Source organism: Phasianus colchicus, chromosome 1 (assembly GCF_987193195.1).
Source record: "Phasianus colchicus chromosome 1, bPhaCol1.hap1.1, whole genome shotgun sequence".
NCBI lineage: Eukaryota > Metazoa > Chordata > Aves > Galliformes > Phasianidae > Phasianus > Phasianus colchicus.
In genome coordinates, this window is record NC_143436.1 from 180731050 (window position 1) to 180752221 (window position 21172).

The following is a 21172-nucleotide window of genomic DNA, read 5'->3' on the forward strand; positions in this document are numbered from 1 at the left end:
ACAGTGTTCTGCAGCACAGAATCCATGGAGTGCTGCCTGGTCCCCAGGACACGTCACTCTCTGTGAGGTGACGCTGCGCGGTGAGATGTCACAGCGGCTGTCCCTTGTGGCAGCGCTGGGAGCGGTGGCCCAGTCCGCTTGTGGGACGCGCAGGAAGTGGAGCCAGAGAGAGCGTTGTGTCTGTCTGGAGATATCCTGCTGTGATGGAGCGGCTGAGAGCCCTTCGAGGTGAGTCCCTCCACCTCTCTGGACGCCGTGACGCTGCCTGAGCACGTGTGTGCCTGCAGTGTCTGTTTAGGACGTGCCAGCAGCACTGTCCTTGCTCTGATGAGTGCAGCTGCCCATGGTGGCTTCCCAGTACCTCAGCAAGGGGAAGGCTCTGTCCCCTCTCCCCACCAACTACAAATGTGCCAGCTCAGCTCACCCTGTGCTGTGGGGCTGGAGGCCGGGTGCTCGGCCCCGACTCCAAGCAACACCAGCGGCAGCTGCTCTGCTCTTTCCTTCCAGGTCTCTTTGCTTGTGTGGGCTGCGTGCCCAGAGGTACGCGTCGCAGGGAGAGAGGCAGGGTGTCAAGCCCTGTCCCAGCCTGTGCCGTGACTTTGCTGCTGCAGCGCCTGCAAGATCAGGAGGTGAGCTGGGGACATCCAACCATCAGTCCTTGCCCTGGCCCAGTGCCACGGTCCCGTGGGTGCCAGGCCCCGGCAGCACATCCCCACAGCGATGGGTGGCAGAGGGCAAAGCGAGTCTGACTGATCCTTGTCCCCAGGGTGACCGAGCGCAGGCGTACCGTGAGCTGGAGAGCGCCCTGTGGGAAGACAGCAGCTGCCCGCCGTGCGGAGTGGTGAACCGGCTGCTGGCAGAGGTGTCCCAGGACCTGACAGCAGCCCAGGTGAGGGGTCACTCCCGAAGGCAGAGGGAGCAGCCTGCCCCCCTGCTGGCGGACGGCGGTGGCTCAGCCCTTCCAAGGGCCTCAGGCAGTCTCCTGTGCCGTGTGTCACCAGTGGCTCTTTTTCAGGGCGTTACAGGCAATGTGAGGACGGCTGCCAGCGATGTCCTGGTGGCTCTGGCCCGGACACACTTCAGCTTGGTGATGGCCGAGCTCCAGAGCCACCTGAAGGCCACCAGGGAGATGTCCAAGGAGTACGTGCTCATCACCTTGAGCAAACTGTTCAGCAGCTATGGTAGAGTGCCCTCAGCCTCCTGACACCTACCTCTCCCCTCCGCACGCGATCTGCTTTGAGCTGGGGGATGCAGGGCTGCAGCCCCTCCTCCCTCACTGCCGGGGCTCTGACCTGGCCCTCTCCTTCCTCTCTGCAGCTCCGCAGTGCATCTCCTTCGTGTGGCTGACGCTGGCCGGCCTGCGCAGTGTGGTGGGCCGGGTGAGGAGCGGCCGGACCCTGCGCATCGCTTGTGCTGGTGAGTGCCGGCCCCAGAGCAGGGGGGATCGGACAGCCTTGCACCTCACCCTGCTGCAGACTTTCACAGGCTCCCTTTTCACAGAATCACAGAATTACCAGGGTTGGAAGGGACCTCAAGGATCATGAATCTCCAACCCCCCTGCCACATGCAGGGCCACCAACCTTCCCACCTAATGCTAGACCAGGCTGCCCAAGGCCCCATCCAATCCTTGAACACCTCCAGGGATGGGGCATCCACAACCTCTCTGGGCAGCCTGTTCCAGCACCTCACCACTCTCTCTGTAAAGAATTTCCCCCTGATGTCCAACCTAAATCTCCCTTCCCTCAACTTAAAACCATTTCCCCTTGTCCTGCTGTCACCCTTTCAAAGAGTTGATTCCCCTCCTTTTTGTAGGCTCCCTGACTTTTCTCTTGTTTTGTTTTGTTGCAGTTTTTTTTTTTTATTTATTTATTATTCTTTTTTTTGTTTGTTTGTTTTGCTTTGTTTTTTCAGTTGTGAAACAGTGGTTGGAAGGAGTTACGGTTTACTTGTCCTCTGGAAAGCAGTGCCCCTGGCCTGCCACGGAGAGAGAACAAATCTATGAGAATCTTTTCGAGCTCCTCTTCTCTGTGGTGAGGAACTGGCAGGACTGCAAGGAGGAAAAGGTGAGCACTGCTGCATTCCCAGCCCAGGATGGCAGCAGGGGCATCCATGTCGGCAGCTCTGTCAGCCCAGCAGGCTGAGAGCAGAGGGGTGACGAGAGGGAGTGGGCTGGCTCTGCAAAGGGCCCTGAACTGGCTCTGTGCTCGGGGCTGGATCTCCCTGCCAGGAAGCAGCTGTATGTCACAATATTGTGGCGGGGAGAGCTGGGGATGAGGGTGTGGGGAAAACCTGCCTGCCCACAGAAAGTGAGCCCATCTCCTTCTGGACGTGGGGCTATGGGGAAGGGGAAAAGAAAGCCCTCTCTGAGGAAGGGCAGACCTTCAGTATTTGATGCTGGGCCATCCATTTCCAGGACAAACAGGCCGTCCTCGGGGCTGTGGCTTCCATGATGGCTGTCCTCCTGCAAGAGGAGCTGCACCAAGAGCACGCCTGGGAGCAGCTCCTGTGGCTCGTGCACCCGTGTCAGGAAGTCCTGGACACCTGCAGGATGGCCAAGGTGAGATGTTGCACAGGCTCAGTGTGGAGCCCACGCAAGTGCCATGAGGGGTCAGGGGGATGCAAGAGGAGGCAGGGAGCACTTGGAGAAAGAAGGAACAGGTGTTCAAGGGAGGTCTGAGGCTTCCTGAGTTCTTCAGTCAAGGAAGGAACAACCTGGACAGGAGCCAGGAGGGAGCCACTGGGGCTCATTTCCTGGGGATGAAAGGCTTCATCACCACCATCGTGGGGCTCTGAGTGCCTGAGGAGTTCTGTGCTAACAACTGGGAGGACCACATCCAGTTGCATGTGATGGGGGAGAAGAGGGCTGCTGGGTGGGAAATGCCTGCAAACAATGCCCAAGCATGGCTCAGCTGAGAGCATAGAGACTCTCTTGGTGCTGCTGGGAGGGGGCACAAACAAGAACACCTGTGCAGGAACTTCTCCCAGCAGACAAACCACTGGGAAACAGTTTCTCCGCTCCCAAGTGGCTAGATGTGGCTCTCCTGGTCTCTTGCAGAGCCTCACTATCTTCCTGGAAGCCTTAGAGGGAGTTGAGTCTGTCATTCCAAAGGACAAGTTTCTGGACATCACCAGTGCCGTGTTCTACCAGGTAAGAGGAGCCTATCCTTGCACCTACAGCTGTTTCCCCCTTGGCTAAATCTCAGGAGGACTGTAAAACTGATGGCTGCTCAGCCTTAGCTCTTGCTTGCCTGAGGCTGCTCCAGAGCCATGCGTGTGTCCCTAGGGATGCTGTGGGGCAGGCTGGGTTTTGTCTGTGTGTCCTCTTCCCGAGAGTGCCAAGGGAGATGAGAGCTGGCAGCACAGTGTCTTTTCCATCCTCAGTTCTGATGTGATTTTCTCAACTGGACTTTGTTCCCACAGCTCTCTGATGACACCAAGCAGCACAGCGAGGCTGATAGCAGAGAGCTGACCCACTGCATACTGCTGCAGGGTAAGGAGAGGAGCTTTAGTGATGCTTGCTGGAGCCCTGGCCAAAACCTCTCTCTCAAACCTCACAAATGGACATGAGTTGCATGCTAACATAGTGTGGGGTTTCCTTCCTGCAGCCCGAATCTGCCCAGAGGAAACGTTCCTGTTTCTGCAGTCACAGCTGGGCGATGAGTGGGAGGCTGGATGTGTGGCAGCCCTGGGTCTGCTCAGTGCTCTGGTTCGCTCTGATGGTAAGTACCTCGGGTTGGGACTTCCAGGGATCCCTTTTGCCATCTGGGTTGTGCCTCCACGCATGTTTTTGTGCATCTCTTGCAGAGCCTGTGATGACAGAGATGATGCCCCAGGTTGCAGAGGCTGTGCGGTGTGTGTGCAATGACCCCAGGACCCGGGTGAGCTCTTTTGGGAAAGGAAAGCGCTGTTGGGGTGGTGATGCTGCTGCCAACACGGGCAGGGCTGGGATGACCAGGGAGATTGCTGGGGCATTGACCACATGGTCACTATGGCTCCTGTGGGAAGAGCAGGCAGAGAGGAGAGGATGGGTCCCTGTGCTGTGCATGGACCTCTGCTCTTGTTGTCTCTGCTCATGCCCAAAGGGCTGCCCCAATGAGCAGGTGGCTTCCCTTTGCCTTCTGACCAGGAAAATCACACCCACAATTGACCCCTGCAGGTGAGGAGAGCTGTTCTGTATTTCATCAAGGATCTGCTCAGTGCTGACCCCCGGAGCTGCTCAGCTTGGGATGTGGTGGGGCACATCTTCAATGAGTTCAGCCGTGCCACAGGAAGAAGGGTAAGGACAGTAGGCAGCATCTTCTTTTGGAAGACCCATGCTGCTGGCACAGAAACACCCGTGGGGCCACACCTGAGTCTCCTGAGAGGCTCCTGAGAACTGAGAGTAACTGTTTCAACACCACTGTTGTGCAGGCAGCTGGAGACCTTTCTGCCCAGGAAGCCAAGGAAGAAGGAGCTCTCCAGGAGCTGTGCATGGACATCCTGGAGTCTCTGGATCTCTCTGTGAGAGGGATGTCCAAAGTAAGTCACACTTTGCCCCCTGCTGCTCCTTGACTTCGCATCACGTGTTCCTCATCCCATTCCAACACCCCAGGTCTCTCTTCCAACGTGCTCTGAAGCACACAAGACTTAGGGAAACTCACAGAGTCTTCTTCATCTTTGAGCAGAAGCAGGAATGCTGACATGCTCAACTGCCTCATTCCCTACAGCTCCTGTGGCCGCGGCTGCTGCTGTTTGTGGTGCCAGCCCAGTACACGGGCATGCTGATTCCAGTCTCCCGTTGCATCCAAGCGCTGGCTGAGAGAGAGGACCTGACAGCACGGCAGATAGCAGATCTAGATCCTCATTTTGTCAGCTCCATGTTTCAAGGTAGGAGCAGAAACTCCCCCAGTGAGCTCTGCTGACTTGTGTTAGCACCCAGAAGGGACAGCGGAGCTGAGCGTGGCAGGGCATGGAGTGTCTTGGAGTCTTACTCAGCACTTCTTTCTCCTTGTAGGCCCACTGCTGACTCCCCAGACACTGCTGGCACGTCTGTTGGTGAGTTGGTGCTGCAGAGGCCAATGCCACAAGCCCCCAGGAGGAAGCAACATGGCTATGGGCAAAGCTGTTGCCTGCTCCTTGCCTGCCAGCTTCCCTCTGCTCTTGATGCAGAAGTGACTCTGCTTCTCCTTGCTCTTGCTCAGGTGGTGGCAGGGAGTCCTGTTGCAGGCAGCGAACTCCAAGCCGCTGCCTTACTGCTGATGCAAAACTTGCACAGGAGGTTCCACAGAGCTGTGGGGGCCATGTGGGCTGCAGAGATCCCCCTGCTGCTGCAGTGTCTCCAAGGTAAAATGCTGGTGGGGAGGGAGAGGCTGAGGCAGGGAAGGAGGGGGGAGTGAAAATGCAGCTCTATAGCATGGCAGAGGGGAAGCTTTCCTGCAGCCCAGTGCTTGCTCTGCTGCTGTTCCCATTCCAGGGAGCAGCGCTGAGGCCCAGGGAACTTTCCTCCCTGGGATCTGCCTGTTCCAGAACATGGATGGGCCCTTCATGTCCCCTTAGACAGCAGTCTTGGAGCAGTTAGTTCTGTGTTCCTGCAGGGACAGTGTTTGTGGGCAGGGACAGGTCATTGTGGAGGGGGTACAGGTCCCAGCTTGGCAGAGTCCAGTGCCCAGGCCAAGCCAGGTTTGCAGCAGCTCTTCTGTGGACTGATCCCAACTAAAGGTCTTTTGCTTCCTATTGCTGTGCAGGAAAAGATGAGAGCTTCCCAGACCCTGCAGAGTGGGAGTGCCGTTTGCTAAAGGTACAGCATTGCTGGGAGGCGCGGTGCAGAGAAGTGCTTGCCTGCCTCAAGGAGCCCTGCTCCCATTTTAGCCACGGCGGGACAGGAACAGCCTCTCAAATGCTGCAGCAGAGCAGCTGCACGCCTTTGTGGCGCTGCCTATTCCTTCCTGTCCAAAGCCCAGGGGGGTCTTAGGAGAAGAGAGGCAGGCGGCTTTAATGGAGGGAATGCTGGGGCAGCTGGGAGAGAGACCGTTCTTCCAGGCACTCTCCCCAGAAGTCTGCAGCAACTTGGGAGTGAGGGAAGAGGCAAAGGGCAAGGGAACATTGGCTTCTCCTGTTCTCCAACAGTTCCTGAGGGCGTCACTGGACACCATCAAGGATGAGGCCTGGATCGAGGCCCTGAGCTGCGAGCTGAGCCGGTGGCTGAGCAGCTCTCCCAGCAGCTCTGGAGAAAAGGTGGGTTCCCCCTGTCTCTACCCAGCAGTGCAGCTGCAGGTGCCCTACTGGGACTGGAGCTGAGGCTGGTGCTCTGCCCACGTGGGCTGCTCATGCTTCTTCCCTGGTCCGTGCCCCCCAGAGGGCCTTTCCCTGCAGTCTGCCCGGAGGCTGGCTAAAGCTCGGCCCTTGCAGCTGCTCTCAGTGACTCCCAGGAAGTGGGTCCTTCCCACCTGGCCCTCTCCCAGCAGATCAGGCTGCTGCCACATCCCAGCTTCTTCCTTCCCTTCCCATGCAGGCTTTCCTGTACAAGGCTCTGGGGACAGCACTGGGAGCTTGTAAGAGAGTCCTTCATATCCAAGAGAAGCTGCTGCAGCACTTGGAGGAAGCAAATGCAGAGGAGACATCTGAGGCCCAGGTGAGCTCTCCTCCAGCTTCTGTGAGCATCTCCACTCTGTCCCTGGGGCAGAGGGCTTCTCCTGGCCCTGCTCCGGGCCTTTTGATCTCCTCACTGCTGCCATTTCCCCCAGGCAAGGACCGGCCCAGCCACTGTGGTTGGCCGTGCCAGTAGGTTCAGGCCTGTGCCAACTGCTTCTTGTTCTTTTGTGCAGGGAATAATCTCTCTTCTCAGCCATGCTGCTGAGGGCAACTTCTACCCAGTCCTGGACACACTCACCATGTTTGCGTCCAGGCTGTGCAAAGGCCAGAATGCAAGGATTTCCAGGCGCAAGAAGGTAAAGTGTTACGGGTTTCTATCTTGGCATTCTTCTGCCTTATTTTCACAGCAGCTCCTGCCTTGGGAGCCCAGGTGCATTGCGGGGCACTGGGGGCCATTGAGCGAGTGTCTCAAGGCATTTATCCCCACACAGATGGAGCTGGAAAGCACGAGATCTCATGCCACACGCAGTGCTCTCATGCTCGCTCATGGCAGCTTGGCACTGCGTGCCTCCAAGGAACAGCTGCTTGTCCACCTGGAGGGAGACATCGTGGGCAACATCCTGATGCTCTACAGCTGCAGCTGCCGGGTGAGAGTTCAAAGCAGATGCAGCCCCTCCACATGGGGGGATGCTGAGATGGGCCTTCTCTTCCAAAGGTCCCTTGGGGGACCGTCTGTGCCCAGATGAAGATCCAAGCCTTCCCGTAGCATTGCCCACATGTGTCCCCCTTGCAGCCCTCGGCCTTCTCGCAATTCAAAGAATGTTCTTCTCTCTTGGGCCTCAGGACTTGCAGAACAACCTTGCGCTGGTGCAGAGCATCACTGACTTCAGCTCAGCCTTGCAAGCTGTGGATGACTCTGCCTGCTTTAACCCCACCTTGAAGGGCAAGCTTCTGGAGATCCTGATGGTGAGTGCCTAGAGACAGGGCTGTCTGCAGCAGAGTTCCGGGCTGTGCCATGGGGCTCACTTCCCTGGAGGCATACAGATCTCCCTCAGCCATACATCTCCAGCTGGTGGGGACCTTGGGTGCTGGCAGGCAGCAGCTGGGCAGCGGACTAGATCCACCAGCTGTGGAGATGCTGCACCCTGCAGTGCCACTGTGGGAAACGTGGGAGTGATGGGGCTGGTGTGTGGCAGTTGTGTCTGTCTCTGGGCTGGATGGAACAGCTCTCGTGTGCCCCTTGCCCACTTTGACGCTGTCTCTCTGGGACTTGCAGGGCTTGCTGAAGAAGTACTACTCAGGCATCCCCGTCTCCCCAGTGCCCCTCAAGGTGGTTCTGGCCTTGGAGCAGCTGAGGTAAGTTCTGGGGTTGCAAGGCAGGATGATGGTCCCTGTTTTGGGTAGCTGCCAAAGGCCTGGAGGGGGTGGGGGTGAGGAGCCGCATCTACAGGAGAGATGGCTGGGCTGTTGTGCCCAGAGAAGCTGAGATTCTGGGCAGGGAGAAAGGCCCCAGTGCTTCTGTCCCCTGACAGGGAAGAGAAGGAGGCCTGGGGTCTCCTTCCCTTCAGGGTGGGAGGTGGTTCACTGCTGTCAGGGAGGAGGTGGGTGCTGCTGGAAGTGAAGACAGTGCTCAGCAGCATGAGCTGGGGGTGTTGGCTTTGTAGCTGTCAATTAGGAGAAACTCAGATGTTGTCTGAACCAGTCTGGAGAGCATTGGTAAAGGCTCTTTCTGCTTTCTCTTCCTTTTTTCCTCCTGTCAGCAAGCTGAAGCCCTCTTTAGAAAACAAGGATATGCGTGAAATGTTGGTTCTGTGCTGCAAGAACATTGTGACGCACCCTTCAGCGGAGATGATGCTGAAGATCAGAAAGTCACAGCAAGCAGCTCAGTACCTGCAGGTAACCTGCTGTAACTTTCCCGGCCACCTCTTGGTCGGAACCCTACCTCAGCACACACAACCTATGCTCTGGCAGCAGCCATGATGCACACCTCAATCTCCTCTTCTGCTTTCAGCTTCAGCAAACATCATTGAAATCTCTGGGCCGGCTCATGGCAGTCCTGCTCAAGACAGAGCCCACCCGTGGCTTTTTCCAGAACATAGTCCATGTGAGTATATGTGGGGCAAGGGAGAAAGCATGGTAACTGTCAATAGCGGGGACAGAGATTTGGGGACTGAGAGGACAGTCAGAGGGGGAGAAATCTCCTGCTGACATGCCAGTTCACTGCGAGCTCAAAAATGGGCAGAGAAATGAGCCCTGCAGGGGGAAAGGCAGGAGCCAGCCCTGGAAAAGCCGAGGAAAAGCTCCTGGGTTAGGAGGCAGGAGTGTCTGCAGAGAGCAGGGGCAGCAATGCTGGTGCTCAGTGAGGCGGGGGGCCACGTGGAACCAGGAAAGGCCCTAAGGGAAAGTGTCAGGAAAGGAGGGACAGGGAGAGGGGTGGCAGGAAGGGAAAGAAAAGATGTCCTCAGTGAGACAGATGCTCTGCCACAGGTCCTGCAGAGATCTATGACATCAGACAACGTGTGGGAGCGCAAGAGGGCCCTGCAGACCTGCTCCCAGCTGCTGGCTGTTTGTGAAGAGCTTCAAGTGAGTAAAAAGCCCATTCACATGCCCCCTGCTCCCTCCTTGAGCTGGAAGGCAAGCTCCACTCAGCTGTGCATGCTGTGTCACGGTGTGGTGAAGGCACAGGCGGGAGAAGTTGGGGCCGCCTACAGCTTTGTTCCTGCCTCTCACCCCTGCAGAGAGGAGATATCTGTGAGCACTTTGGCTCCTTGGTGGGATTGTTGGCACCTCTGACATGTGACCCCATGCCCACATCCCGCCAGCTGGCCGTCACCTGTCTGAGCTCCCTTCTCCGAATCCAAGGTGAGTAGAGCAGGCGTGTGCCAGCCCTGTGCCCTCCTCTGCAGCACTACCAGAGCCCCACTGGCTGGGCCCTGTTTACAGGAGGGAGAGGCACCGTGCACAGCTCTCTTCTTGTCCCCATCCTGTCCTGTCTCTCCCCCGTGGAAAGCAGTTCCATTTCCAGAAGCATGACTTCCCTTTTCTCCCTGTGCTCTTTCCAGCCAAAGCAGCCAACAGAGACATCGAGACAGGAGACATCAGGAACCTGTATGAGGGGCTGCATGCCTGCAGCACCATCTGTCAGCTCCAGACCTCGTCCAAAATGGCAAGGGTAAGTAGACCCAAAAAAGGGTGGTGGGATCTCAGTGCATGGGCTTCTGCACGACCCTGTGCTACTCCCAGCCTCACCCTGAGACTGCTTTTCTGAGCAAGTAGCAGGAAGCTCTGAGCTATGTCTGGCCTCCAGGTGCCCAGTGCAAGGAGCTGACTCCATGTGTGTTTGTGTGCATGTGTGACTGTGGCTGCTGGGAGGTAGGCTTTGCATGTAAGCAAACACCATGGGTGGAGAAGCTGAGAGAAGGCTCAAACGCCTTCTGTATAAATAGCAGGGTACAGACAGTAGGAGCGCTGATTGCTGCCTGAATGACTGCCAAGCTGCTGAACTAAGAATGCCCTCAAGACTGCTTTACGTTTTGAAGAGCTGCCCCAGAGCAGTGATGGGATCTCTCTTGTTTCTCATTTCTCTGCAGATCGTGTGCAGAAACTTCCCCTTAGAACGCACCGTCGACTTCATGATGGCCATCAAGGAGACCTTCCGGAGAGCCAAAGGAGTGCGTGTGCGTGCTGCTGGGAAGTGGATGACCACCTTTCTGCAGATATATGGAAAGGACATCTGTCGGGACGTAAGAGACTTTCTTCCACATATCTTGGACTTTTGCTGGCTGTTGCACTATGCCTTGTGCTATTTGCCTCTTGTGCTAAAGAAGCACAGCCTGAGCACAGAGCCAGGGCACAGACAGGGTGGCTGGCATGAAATTTAGGCTTAGGCCTTGGCAGCATGTCAAGGGAGCAGGCACTGTTCATGCGCTGAATGTCCATGGTTACTCCCTGCAGAGTCAAGGATGCAGCAAGTCATTCTTTCTCCCCTTCTTCTTTCAGGTGCCTCCAATCCTCTACATCCTGCGCAGCTGCACATCATCTGTGCAGCAGAGCACGTTCACGCCCTTCCTGTGCCAGGCAGTGGTCATCCTCATGCGCTGTCACACAGAGGCCATGATCGACAACTTCTCACGGCTGCTTGGGCCCACAGACAGGTACTGGCACTCCTGCTTTTGCTGTAGCTGCGGTCACAGTTGTAGTTTGCCTCTGCCAGAGAGATCCAGAGAGAAAATTACTCAAGTTGTGACTCTCCTTTTTCTAGCGAGACATGGAGGAGAATAAGAGAGTTTTCTCTTCAACGGTGGAGTCAGTAGAAGAAAGAAAAGGAGAAGGACAAGGACAAGGAAAAAGAAGGAAAGAAAGGAGAAGGACAGAAAAAGAGGAGAGGAAAAAATGAAAAGAGATGAGGGGAGGTGAAAAGGGAGGGGAGAGGAAATGGGGAGTGAAGAAAAAGGGGAATGAAAAGGGAAATTTAAAAAGAGAAGTGAGGTGAGGTGAGGTGAGGTGAGGTGAGGTGAGGTGAGAAGAGAAGGGAAGAGAAGGGAAGAGAAGGGAAGAGAAGGGAAGAGAAGGGAAGAGAAGGGAAGGCGAGAGAAGAGAAGGCGAGAGAAGAGAAGGCAAGGCAAGAGAAGAGGGGGGGAGAGAAGAGAAGGGGGGGGAGAGAAGAAGGGGGGAGAGGGGGGGGGAGAGGAGAGAAAAATAGGAGAGAAGAGAAAATGAGTTTAAAAAATTGTATTATTTATTTAAAAAAAATAAATGCCAGAATCCTGGCTAAGATGTGAAGAGAGTATTTTTTTTATCAAGTCTTCATTTTAATAGCTGCTGTCTCTTCTCCATACCAGTTACAGAATCACAGAATCACCAAATGTCAGGGATTGGAAGGAACCTCTAAAACTCATCTAGTCCAATCCCCCTGCCTTAGCAGGAACACCTAGATTAGGTCATAAAGGAATGCGTCCAGACAAATTTTGAGTGTCTCCAGAGAAGGAGACCCCACAACCTCTCTGGCAGCCCTCTCCAGTGTTCTGTTACCCTCACCATGAAGAAGTTTTTTCTCATATTTATGTGGAACCTCCTATGTTACTGCCTGTACCCATTGCCCTTGTCCTGTCACTGGATGTCACTGAGAAGACCCTGGCTCCATCCTCCTGACACACACCCTTTACTTATTTATAAACGTTAATGAGGTCACCTCTCAGGCTCCTCTAAGCTAAGGAGACCAAGGTCCCTCAGCCTTTCCTCATAAGGGAGATGCTCCAGTCCCTTCATCATCTTTGTGGCTCCGCGCTGGACTCTCTCAAGTAGTTCCCTGTCCTTGTTGAACAGACGGGCCCAGAACTGGACACAATACTCCAGATGCGGTCTCACCAAGGCAGAATAGAGGAGGAGGACAACCTCTTTTGACCTACTAAACACGCCCCTCCTAGTATGCCCCAGGATGCCATTGGCCTTCTTGGCCACAAGGGCACAGTGCTGGCTCATGGTCACCCTGCTGTCCACCAGGACCGCCAGGTCCCTTTCCCCTGTGCTGCTCTCCAGCAGGTCAGTCTCCAACCTATACTGGTACTTGGGGTTGTTCTTGCCCACATACAAATCTCTATGCTTGCCCTTGTTATATTTCATTACATTTCTCCCCGCCCAACCCTCCAGCCTGTCTAGGTCTCGCTGGGTGGCAGCACAGCCTTCAGGCGTGTCAGCCACTCCTCCCAGTTTTGTGTCATCAGCAAGCTTGCTAACAGTGCTCTCTACTCCCTCATCCAACTCACTGATGAATATATTGAATAGCACTGGTCCCAGTACTGACCCTTGAGGGACTCCACTAGATACAGGCCTCCAACTAGACTAACTCTGTCCCACTGACCACAACTCTCTGGCTTCTTTCCTTCAGCCAATTCACAGTCCACCTCACAACTCAATTGTCCAGATCACGTTTCCTCAGTTTAGCTACGAGGATTCTGTGGGAGAAGTGTCAAATGCTCTACTAAAAGGCCAAATCCACTGCTCTACCATCATCTATCCACCTGATTACATCTTCATAAAAAGCTATCAGGTTGGTCAAGCATGACTTCCTCTTGGTGAAGCCATGTTGTCTGCCCCTATTGACCCACTCATCCTTGATATGCCTGAAGGTGACGCTGATCAGTCCATAATTACCCAAGTCCTCCTTCTTGCCCTTTTTGAAGACCGGAGTGACATTTGTTTTCCTCCAGTCTTCAGGCACCTCTCTCATTCCCCACAACTTACCAAATAGAGTGGCCCAGCAATGACTTCCACCAGCTCCCTGAGCACCCACAGTGCATCCCATCAGGACCCATGGATTTATGGATATCCAGATTGTTTAATTGCTCCTTAACCCAGTCCGCATCAACTGAGGCAAACTCCTCCTTGATCCTGACTTCCTCTGGGGCCTCAGGGGGTACAGGACTCCTCAGGACAGCCTCCAATAGCATAGGCAGAGAAAGAGAAGGCATTCAGTAACACCACCTTCTCTGTATCTTCTGTCACCGGAGCAGTTGTGAGAGTGTATGCGCACGCCTGCATGCATGCACATGTGCACACCTGTTTGTGTGAGTGCTTGTGCCCAGTGGCAGCAAGGCTCAGACTAGCTCCTAGTTCCTCAGGGCCATTCAGCCCCTAAATGCCAGCATATATGCCATCCAGAAACAGGCTTCTGGAAAGAATCATAGAATCAACACGGTTGGAAAAGACCCACAAAATCACCCAGTCCAACCACCCACCCATCACCAATAGCTCTCACTAAACCATACCCCTCAATATGATGTCCAAACGTTCCTTGAACACCTCCAGGGTCAGGGACTCCACTGGGCAGCCCATTCCATTACCTGACCACTCTTTCAGAGAAGTAGTATTTCCTAACATCCAGCCTGAATCTTCCCTGGCACAGCTTGAAACCATTCCCTCTAGTCCTATCACCAGTTACACAAGAGAATAGGCTGACCCCCAGCTCACTGCAACCTCCCTTCAGGTAGTTATAGAGAGCAATAAGGTCTCCCCTGAGCCTCCAGACTGAACAATCCCAGCTCCTTCAGCCGCTCCTCACAAGGCCTGTGCTCCAGACCCCTCACCAGTTTCGTTGCCCTTCTCTGAACACGCTCCAGGGCCTCAATGTCTTTCTTGCAGTGAGGGGCCCAAAACTGGACACAGTACTCGAGGTGTGGCCTCACCAGAGCTGAGTACAGGGGGACAATCACTGCCCTGTTCCTGCTGGCAACACAGTTTCTGATGCAAGCCCTGATGCCATTGGCCTTCTTGGCCACCTGGGCACATGGAGGGCGGATTTTGAATTGTTCAGAAGACTACTTAGAAACAAGAAATAATGTGGTGTAACAAGACAGAACTCTGAAAGGAAGAAAGTAAAGGAAGGACAACGAACAGCAACTACTCTTTTCCCAAAGAAGTAATTTAGAGCTGTCCCCTGGTTTCCTAGGGCAGGTGGCAGATCCTTACCTCCTTAAGTAATACTTTCTTTGCTAGTGCTTTCTGTCAAGTCTGGTGAATGACCAGCAGCAGTTTAAGCTGCTGTATGCTGAAATGTCACCACTTAATTTTAGTTAGTCACTTCCGATCACTGGCTGTCCTTTCTTACTATTTTTTATTACTCCTTTCTTGACTATTCTACTGGTTATGGTTATTCATTAATCATCATTGATGTGCTTTTCATAGGGAATCACATATAAAGACACAAGTAATGCTTGCTGCCCAAGGAAGACATTTTACAGAAAGGGCTGGCTTATTTATTTTCTTGTTTGTTCTTCCTCCAAAGCCTCAGGCTTGCATGTTTGAATCTCTTCTTATTTATTTCATTTCTTAGGTTAAAAGTTCTAATTCATTAGCTTCCTTTTTTTTCTGTTGTTTTTTTTTTTTTTTCCTTTGTCCATGCCCTACTTGTCTCTAAATGTTGTCTAATCTTGCAGTCCTTTAGGCTCCTGTCCTGTTAAAGATAGAGAGTGAGAGTGGCTTGGTGGGCAGCTGGCAGCTATCCTCAGTTAGCCCACCTCTGGTGATCAGGTCTGCACACATTTTGGCTCAGGTTTTGTGATTTCTACATATATCAGACAAACACCTTGTTGATCAGAGCCATATGCAGTACTGCCTAAATTAATAGCCGTGTTTTTTTCACAGAACAGTTGAAGTTGGGATGGACCTTGTGAGGCCATCTTGTACTATGCCCCACTGAGGCAGGGTGACCTAGAACCATTTTTCTGGAAGCAGTATTGTTACCACATCATGTGCAAGATGTAAGTCATCTGTACTTCCTCTACCTTGTGTAAACTTCATTTGCCATTGTGTTGCCTCTTCACGGCTGCTGAAATTCCTCCAGTCTTTTGCAGGGTGGCACTAGAAATGAGGGCTGCGTGAGGGCTCAGCTGGAACAATGAAGAACAAAATACTCAACTATATTTAGGTGACAGGATATCATATAAAGAAAGAAAGGACACACCTTCAAATTACCAAATGTGCAAGTTAGCAAACATCCATCTTTGTGCAAAGCTTTAGAGTTACAATGATGACCAATCAGCAGGGCAACCAGCTTAACCGTCCTCCTGATCCTTAGGTGGGAACAAGCAGGAACATGCTTTGTTTAAAAGATTTAGATTCATGAAACAACTTATGTATTTTTGTAATTTTAACTTCAGCAGCACCTGAAGTACCAAATCTCATACAATCATAGCATCATAGCAATGTTTGAGTTGGAAGGGACTATTAAAGTTCACGTAGTCCAACTCCCCTGTAACAAACAGCTCGACCAGGTTGATCAGAGCCCCATTCAGCTTGACCTCGGGTGTCTCCAGGAACGGGGCAGCCACCACCTCTCTGGCCAAAATGTTCCAGTGCTTTTTTCTTATTTCCAGTTTAAATCTTCCCTCTTTGAATTTGAAACCATTTCCCCTTGTCCTATCACAACAGAACCTGCTAAAGTGTCTGTCCCCTTCTTTCTTATTGCCACCCTTGAAAGGCCACTCTCAGATCTCCCCAGAGCCTCCTCTTCTCCAGGCTGAACAGCCCCAGCTCTCTCAGCCTGTCCTTGTAGGAGAGGTGTTCCATCCCTTGGACCATTTTTGTGGCCCCTGTCTGGACACTTTTGATCAGTTCCACATGTCTTGTACTGAGGACTCCACATCTGTACACAGTACAGCAGGTGAGGCCTCAGCAGCACGGAGCAGAGGGGGAGGATCACTCCCTCACCTGCTGGCCACGCTGCTTGGGATGCAGCTCAGGACACAGCTGGCTTCTGTATCTGTCCCTGTACTCTCTCTTTTACTCCATTCACTCCTGAGTTTCATGAATGACTTATCATAGAAAGTCATTAACAGAATTCAGACCCTTAAGCAATCAAAATTAAACTAATTACTCATTTCAATTGTATCATATTTCACTGCTTTAGTACTCACTATATCCTAACTCATTTGGTTCTTCAAGTGCCAGCATTCTTTAAGGATATCCAAAGATTATTATCTTTTAATGTTTTTTCTAAAAGTAAATACTGCTAAATCTTTCAGCCCTTCTTCACACGCGGCGAAATGAAAAGGAGCAGCTTTTAAAAATACTATTGGAGGAGCAGCACACTGAAATTCTTAGCATCAGACAGAATTGTCTTGCCTTTCTCCCTTTCCTTCCTTATATTTCTCCTTGCTGAACTTTACTCAAGGCTGATTTGTTCCGATAACAATAAATGGCAACATAATACTTGTATGAGAACATCTGCCCTCATAATTCCAAATTACCTTCTAGACTCAAAATTGCATCTTTGGAGGTGTGGTAATGATAAAACATTGAGATATTCTAGCTTCTGCAAATAAAGTCTTAATATATTCATCACTTGTGATAGGGAGGTGAAGAAAATAATTCCATAGGGGTACTCACTAAAGCAGTAGAGCTATAGCTGCTTTTAATGGCACATGCTTTTTCCTTGCATCAGCTCAGCCTTTTTGTTCTTCATTTCCTTCAGAAGCCCAGAACGTCTGCTGACTTGCTACTTTCCAGTCTGTGCTAGCAGATTAATTCTGAAATAAACCACTGATTCCAAAGGAGGCGTAGCACTTAAAATAAGAAAGGAATTGTATTTATTTCTACTTCTTTATCTGAAGCTCATGGTGTGACTTTTTTCTAAGCTTTTGTTTTGTTGTTGTTGTTTTTTTTTCAGCAGAACTTCATCAAGGGCAACACACAATTCAGCTGAAAATAACAAGCAAAAACAGCCTTCTATTTTCTTTCAACTAGAACACTTTCTTAGTGAGTTGGAGAGATTGTGTAGTTTCCCTTTGGACAGGTAATAGGGTTTTTCCTTTGGTTCCATGGGCACTTCTTCCATCTTATGTGATGCTGGCCTATTATCAAAATATTGAGAAATACTACCCTATAATTCAAAAACACAAAACTGAACAGTCCACTTCAGTTCTCACTTCTCTAAATATATGTAAGCATTCACAGAAACGCTCATGTTAGAAAAGGAGCCTCAGCCACTCTGTTCGGAAAGGGTTGAGGGGAAAGACAGACCTCCTCTTTGAAATTTCAGCACATCCATTTTGGTAGAACAGGTTGATGACAGTCCTGAGATTGTGTTTGGAACTGAAAACTCTCAACTCTCACAGCCTTCGTTACTTCTGTTTCTTAATAAGGAAGGAAGCCAAGCACGTAAAATTAGAAGGGTACAGGACTTAAAATACTTCATTCCTAGTAAAAACCTCTGTATTTTAACATCATATTGTTTATTCACAAAAATCCATGGCTGCATCTTAGGAAAGCTTTAACATGTAGTCTGGGGAGGGAGTGTGTTGAGGTGGAATCAAAAGCATTTGCTTTGGCTTTAACAGTTGTATGTATTTTACAAGCTTTCAAATGCTTGCGTCTAATTCCCTGGTAATCACATTCTTTCTCCTTTTTTTTGCCCATAGAAGTAGTTCCATCAAAAAAATTGTTGTCTGAACTGGTGCTTTTAACTCTGCCTATTACCTTACCTTCCCCCTATTTTATTTCATTACAAATTCTTAACGTTATTTTGCTGAAATTAATATCTCCAGGGTTACCAATGGCTTTCATTTCCAATGCTATGGACCTGACCCAGACTTGGCCATATTACAGCTATAATAAACACTGTCACTAAAAAAACAACGCTGTCACTGGAAAACAACTTGCACTTGTCATAGTAATTACAACTATGAATGAGATAAAAACATGAAGTGGCCAGCAGCAAGAACTGCAGCTAAGTGTCAGCTGTTAGATGACAACCTTATGTATCAGTGAAGGCATGTTTGGGTGACATGACACAGGAGCAGTGACATAAACAGATTCGTCCCAGCTGGAGTACAACAAATTAGACAGCTTGCTCCACCCTTAATTGCAAAGCAGTTTAATTTGTTAATGTGCCCTTTGTGCAGTTATCAGCAGTTACACAACCATACAGTGATAACAGTAGTTAGAATAGTGGATGAAATAAAATGAATGGGTGATCCATATTTTGTATGCAAAATTTAAGTTATTAGCAAATTGCTACCTCAGAGATGCAAGTTCTGATTCACTTAATATGAATTATTAAGGTCCGTATTTGCCACACTTAAATGAGCACACTCCTCTACAGTGAATTTATTACATTCAGTCTTGAGCAGAAAAAAAAAAAAAAGTATGTATATATAATTTGGCCCTGAGATAGGCTGACACCACTGCAGTATCTTCGCTGTTATATCAGAGACTACATACCTATGAGAAAAACAAAGATGTGTTACTAGGTTATCATACGTGAGGTGTTAGTAAAGCTTTCAGGCAATTTACTCACCCAGGCCCTAGACAGTACAGCATGTCTGCTTGCAGTAGCAGCAACCATTAGGAGAAGCAGTACTTTCCTTAAGTCTTTCACTGGCAGGAACTCACCGGACTGCAGCACAGACCTTTTGCCAACAACTCTGCAGATTTTCAACAGTAAAGGTGGCTGCTGGCCAGCAGAGTCTCACTGTGAATGTTAAAGGTTAAGCCTCTTCAGCTAGGCTGTTAAAACAAAAGGCAGAACTGCCTGACACCAAATTAGCTGCCAACACAGCAGTTCATTAGCAGATTATCCTGAATACTGTTTTACAGACATTTTGACCAGGCTCTGGAGTCCTGGCTTGTCCTTTCTGTTTTCTGTGCTCCTGAAGAAGCAGATTCTCTCTTCCCTGCACTTTTTGCACACTGGGGCTGTCCTCCCTCATCATAACACTTGTAAAGGGCAATATCCAGCTGCAGAGCTCTGAATATGATTGCATCCTGGAGCTGAGGCAATCAGCAATAAACGTTTGCAGAGGTGCTGCAAACTGCAAGATCAGGGCACTGCAGGACTCCTAAATGTGCTTCACACAACTACAATGCTAGGCAAAGGACAAATTCTTCCCATAACCATACCACAATTTGCCTTTTGAACTTGATCAAAGCTGAGACTACATCAATACACTCAATAAAAGGAATTTGAAGTATTCAGTATCGTTACTGAAATCCTTATATGTTTATTGAAATTTGGTACTTTAACTTTAAATGACAGACAAACTTAACATCTGACCATTTACTGTAATTTATCCAAATACTTTAAATATCTATGCATTGGGTTCATCCAATGACCACAAAATTCCTTCAGTTCCATTTCTTTCTAGCAGAAACTCTAAGGGGCAATACTTGTTGAAAAAAGAAACATTATCAACGTACATTAAAGTAAAATATCCTGTTATATTCAAATATTAACAAAATATTAAACAATTTGGTTTTAGGCCATACAATTAGTAATAGTTGAATTACCCTGCAATATTTTTTATGATGTGAGGTCTGCTGCTGCAAACATATTAATAGCTAAGTATGCGCGCACTGAGTCATAGGCACACATTTTCCCAGAAAGAGTGGCTGGGTTCCAGACCTGTAGACAAATCCATGTATAACTTCTCACGTTAGCGGCAAGATATGGGCAGAACCACACTTCTACACAGCTGAAGGCACAAATCTTTATTGAATTACAGGTAAAAGTGCATGGCATAACATTTAACATGCCAAAAAAAAAAAAAATCCTCAAAGTTACCTTTTTTTTAAGTTCTCCTTTCCAAAATTTGCTGTCCAGTAAACGTCCCTTGGATCGCACATTTAGCATTAACAAAAGTGACATCTAACTCACAGTTGGGTCTTCAGTGACCAATGCTTTCTGTTTTTGCAGATACACTAAAAATAAGACGCATTGGCTTGGAAACCTTTCCTGTCAGAATCGATTGTAGCATTGATTCCTCAGGGCACTGAAAGCTCAGGATATGTTTTTTAATGAAGAGCTGTATGTTGGCATTACTGCTGGAAGATAAACTTCTATATCTCGCAGTTACAGCACTCATATCAGTAACTTTATAACCCACCTCTTAAAGAACTCTGTAATTTAAGTTGATATGGATATCTGAAAGCTCTCTTTATTGACCGTAGCTCCTTCTGTAGTTTCGGTTTCATGACTAAAGAGTACAAACACTAACTGCACTTTTGTTTTTACTGCCCTGCTTTATCAGACAAACTGCAACTTTACACCTTGTTAAGGAAGTAAAGTGAGAAGAAAACCATATTATACTGATAACAAGGTAGATAAGACTATTATTTACCGTGACGTTTTGTTAGGAATATTATTCTTTGTGCAATGGGACCAGAGATAAAGCATATCCTCAAATGATAATGCGCGCATTGAAAAGAGCTTTTTCACACCCGCTATCAGCACGAAGCCATGACCTCAGAGCAATAATCCCATACCTGAGCCAGCTGACAAGGGACTGTTCTGGAGGAAAAGCCAGCCCCCAACTCAGTCAGCTAAAATAAACACATTTTATCTGCTCTGCTTTCAATCACAGTTTCCGATTCGAACCAAAGCTCCTGCCTTTAGGTCACGGACTGGAATTGGGTTTTCCACCGAAGAACTTATTCATTTCCACCGGCTCTCGTGGGCCACCTGAGAGGGAAGCGTGCGCTGTGTACCTGCGGAGGATACGAGGCACTTCCAAGTTCAACGTGCAGCAAAACATTCTGTTCACGAGAACGAGCACAAACAGCAGACAGAAGAAGGGGTTACCCCGTGGAAATTTCAGCCCACGGGAGGAAATCGAACGTGTTTAATAAACCGAGACACTGGGGTCCTGCGGGACAGCAAAACGCGTGAAACCAACACAGAGCGACGCGGGATCCGCGACGACGCCCCCCGGCAGAGCGGCGCGCAGGGGCTCGGCGCTCCCCTCCGCAGGGCCCCGCGTCCCCGCCCGCCCATCCGTGCCGCAGCACGCGGCTGCCCCGCGCCCGCCCGGGCACGCCCGTGCCATTCCCCTCAGGGCCGGCCGACGGCCGACCCCGCGCGCGAGCCGCCTCCCCTCATCGCCTCACTTACGCGAGCCAACGCTTTTCGAGTTTTATTCCCGGACGCCTTCCGACCCCCCTCGCCAAAGCGCATCCCCCCCACCCGGCCCCGAGGCGGCGGGACACCCCGCCCTCGGAGCCGCAGCACGGTGCGCAGCTCCCTCCGCGCCGCCGAAACCCCGCGCCCCTCCGCCCGGGGCTCCGGGCAGCGGCTTCGCGCCGCCCAGCGCGCACGCGCGTTCCCCTCCGC

At 50.8% G+C, this 21172-nt stretch overlaps 1 protein-coding gene and 1 long non-coding RNA gene across 7 annotated transcripts; one reads left to right on the forward strand and one right to left on the reverse strand.

The window, feature by feature from the left end:
- Positions 1-25: 25 nt before the first annotated feature.
- LOC116240161 (maestro heat-like repeat-containing protein family member 2B) lies at positions 26-10932 on the forward strand. 2 transcript variants are annotated; one of them, XM_090133875.1, is made up of 31 exons: positions 26-228; positions 508-629; positions 767-889; positions 1016-1181; positions 1318-1416; positions 1912-2063; positions 2414-2557; positions 3056-3148; positions 3421-3490; positions 3606-3719; positions 3805-3878; positions 4157-4276; positions 4411-4518; positions 4707-4866; positions 4994-5034; positions 5181-5322; positions 5724-5776; positions 6106-6213; positions 6491-6610; positions 6804-6926; positions 7062-7217; positions 7414-7536; positions 7847-7926; positions 8331-8466; positions 8582-8674; positions 9058-9153; positions 9309-9432; positions 9633-9742; positions 10161-10313; positions 10570-10724; positions 10832-10932. In XM_090133875.1, the coding sequence occupies exons 1-31, from the start codon at positions 204-206 to the stop codon at positions 10881-10883; spliced, it is 3435 nt and encodes a 1144-aa protein (XP_089990001.1). In that variant the 5' UTR covers positions 26-203; the 3' UTR covers positions 10884-10932. The 2 variants fall into 2 exon arrangements, with proteins under 2 accessions (XP_089990001.1, XP_089990002.1); XM_090133876.1 differs by lacking the exons at positions 10570-10724; positions 10832-10932 and having other exon boundaries at positions 10161-10451.
- On the reverse strand, positions 10307-21135 carry LOC116237201 (uncharacterized). 5 transcript variants are annotated; one of them, XR_016463398.1, is made up of 4 exons: positions 20954-21135; positions 18365-20550; positions 14853-14957; positions 12002-13240 (listed from the first exon to the last, which is right to left on the reverse strand). It is a non-coding gene; the product is annotated as an uncharacterized LOC116237201 (long non-coding RNA). The 5 variants fall into 5 exon arrangements; XR_016463400.1 differs by lacking the exons at positions 12002-13240; positions 14853-14957 and adding an exon at positions 16688-18288 and having other exon boundaries at positions 18365-18538; positions 20329-20550; XR_016463399.1 differs by lacking the exons at positions 12002-13240; positions 14853-14957 and adding an exon at positions 10307-10776.
- Between the last annotated feature and the right edge of the window lie 37 nt (positions 21136-21172).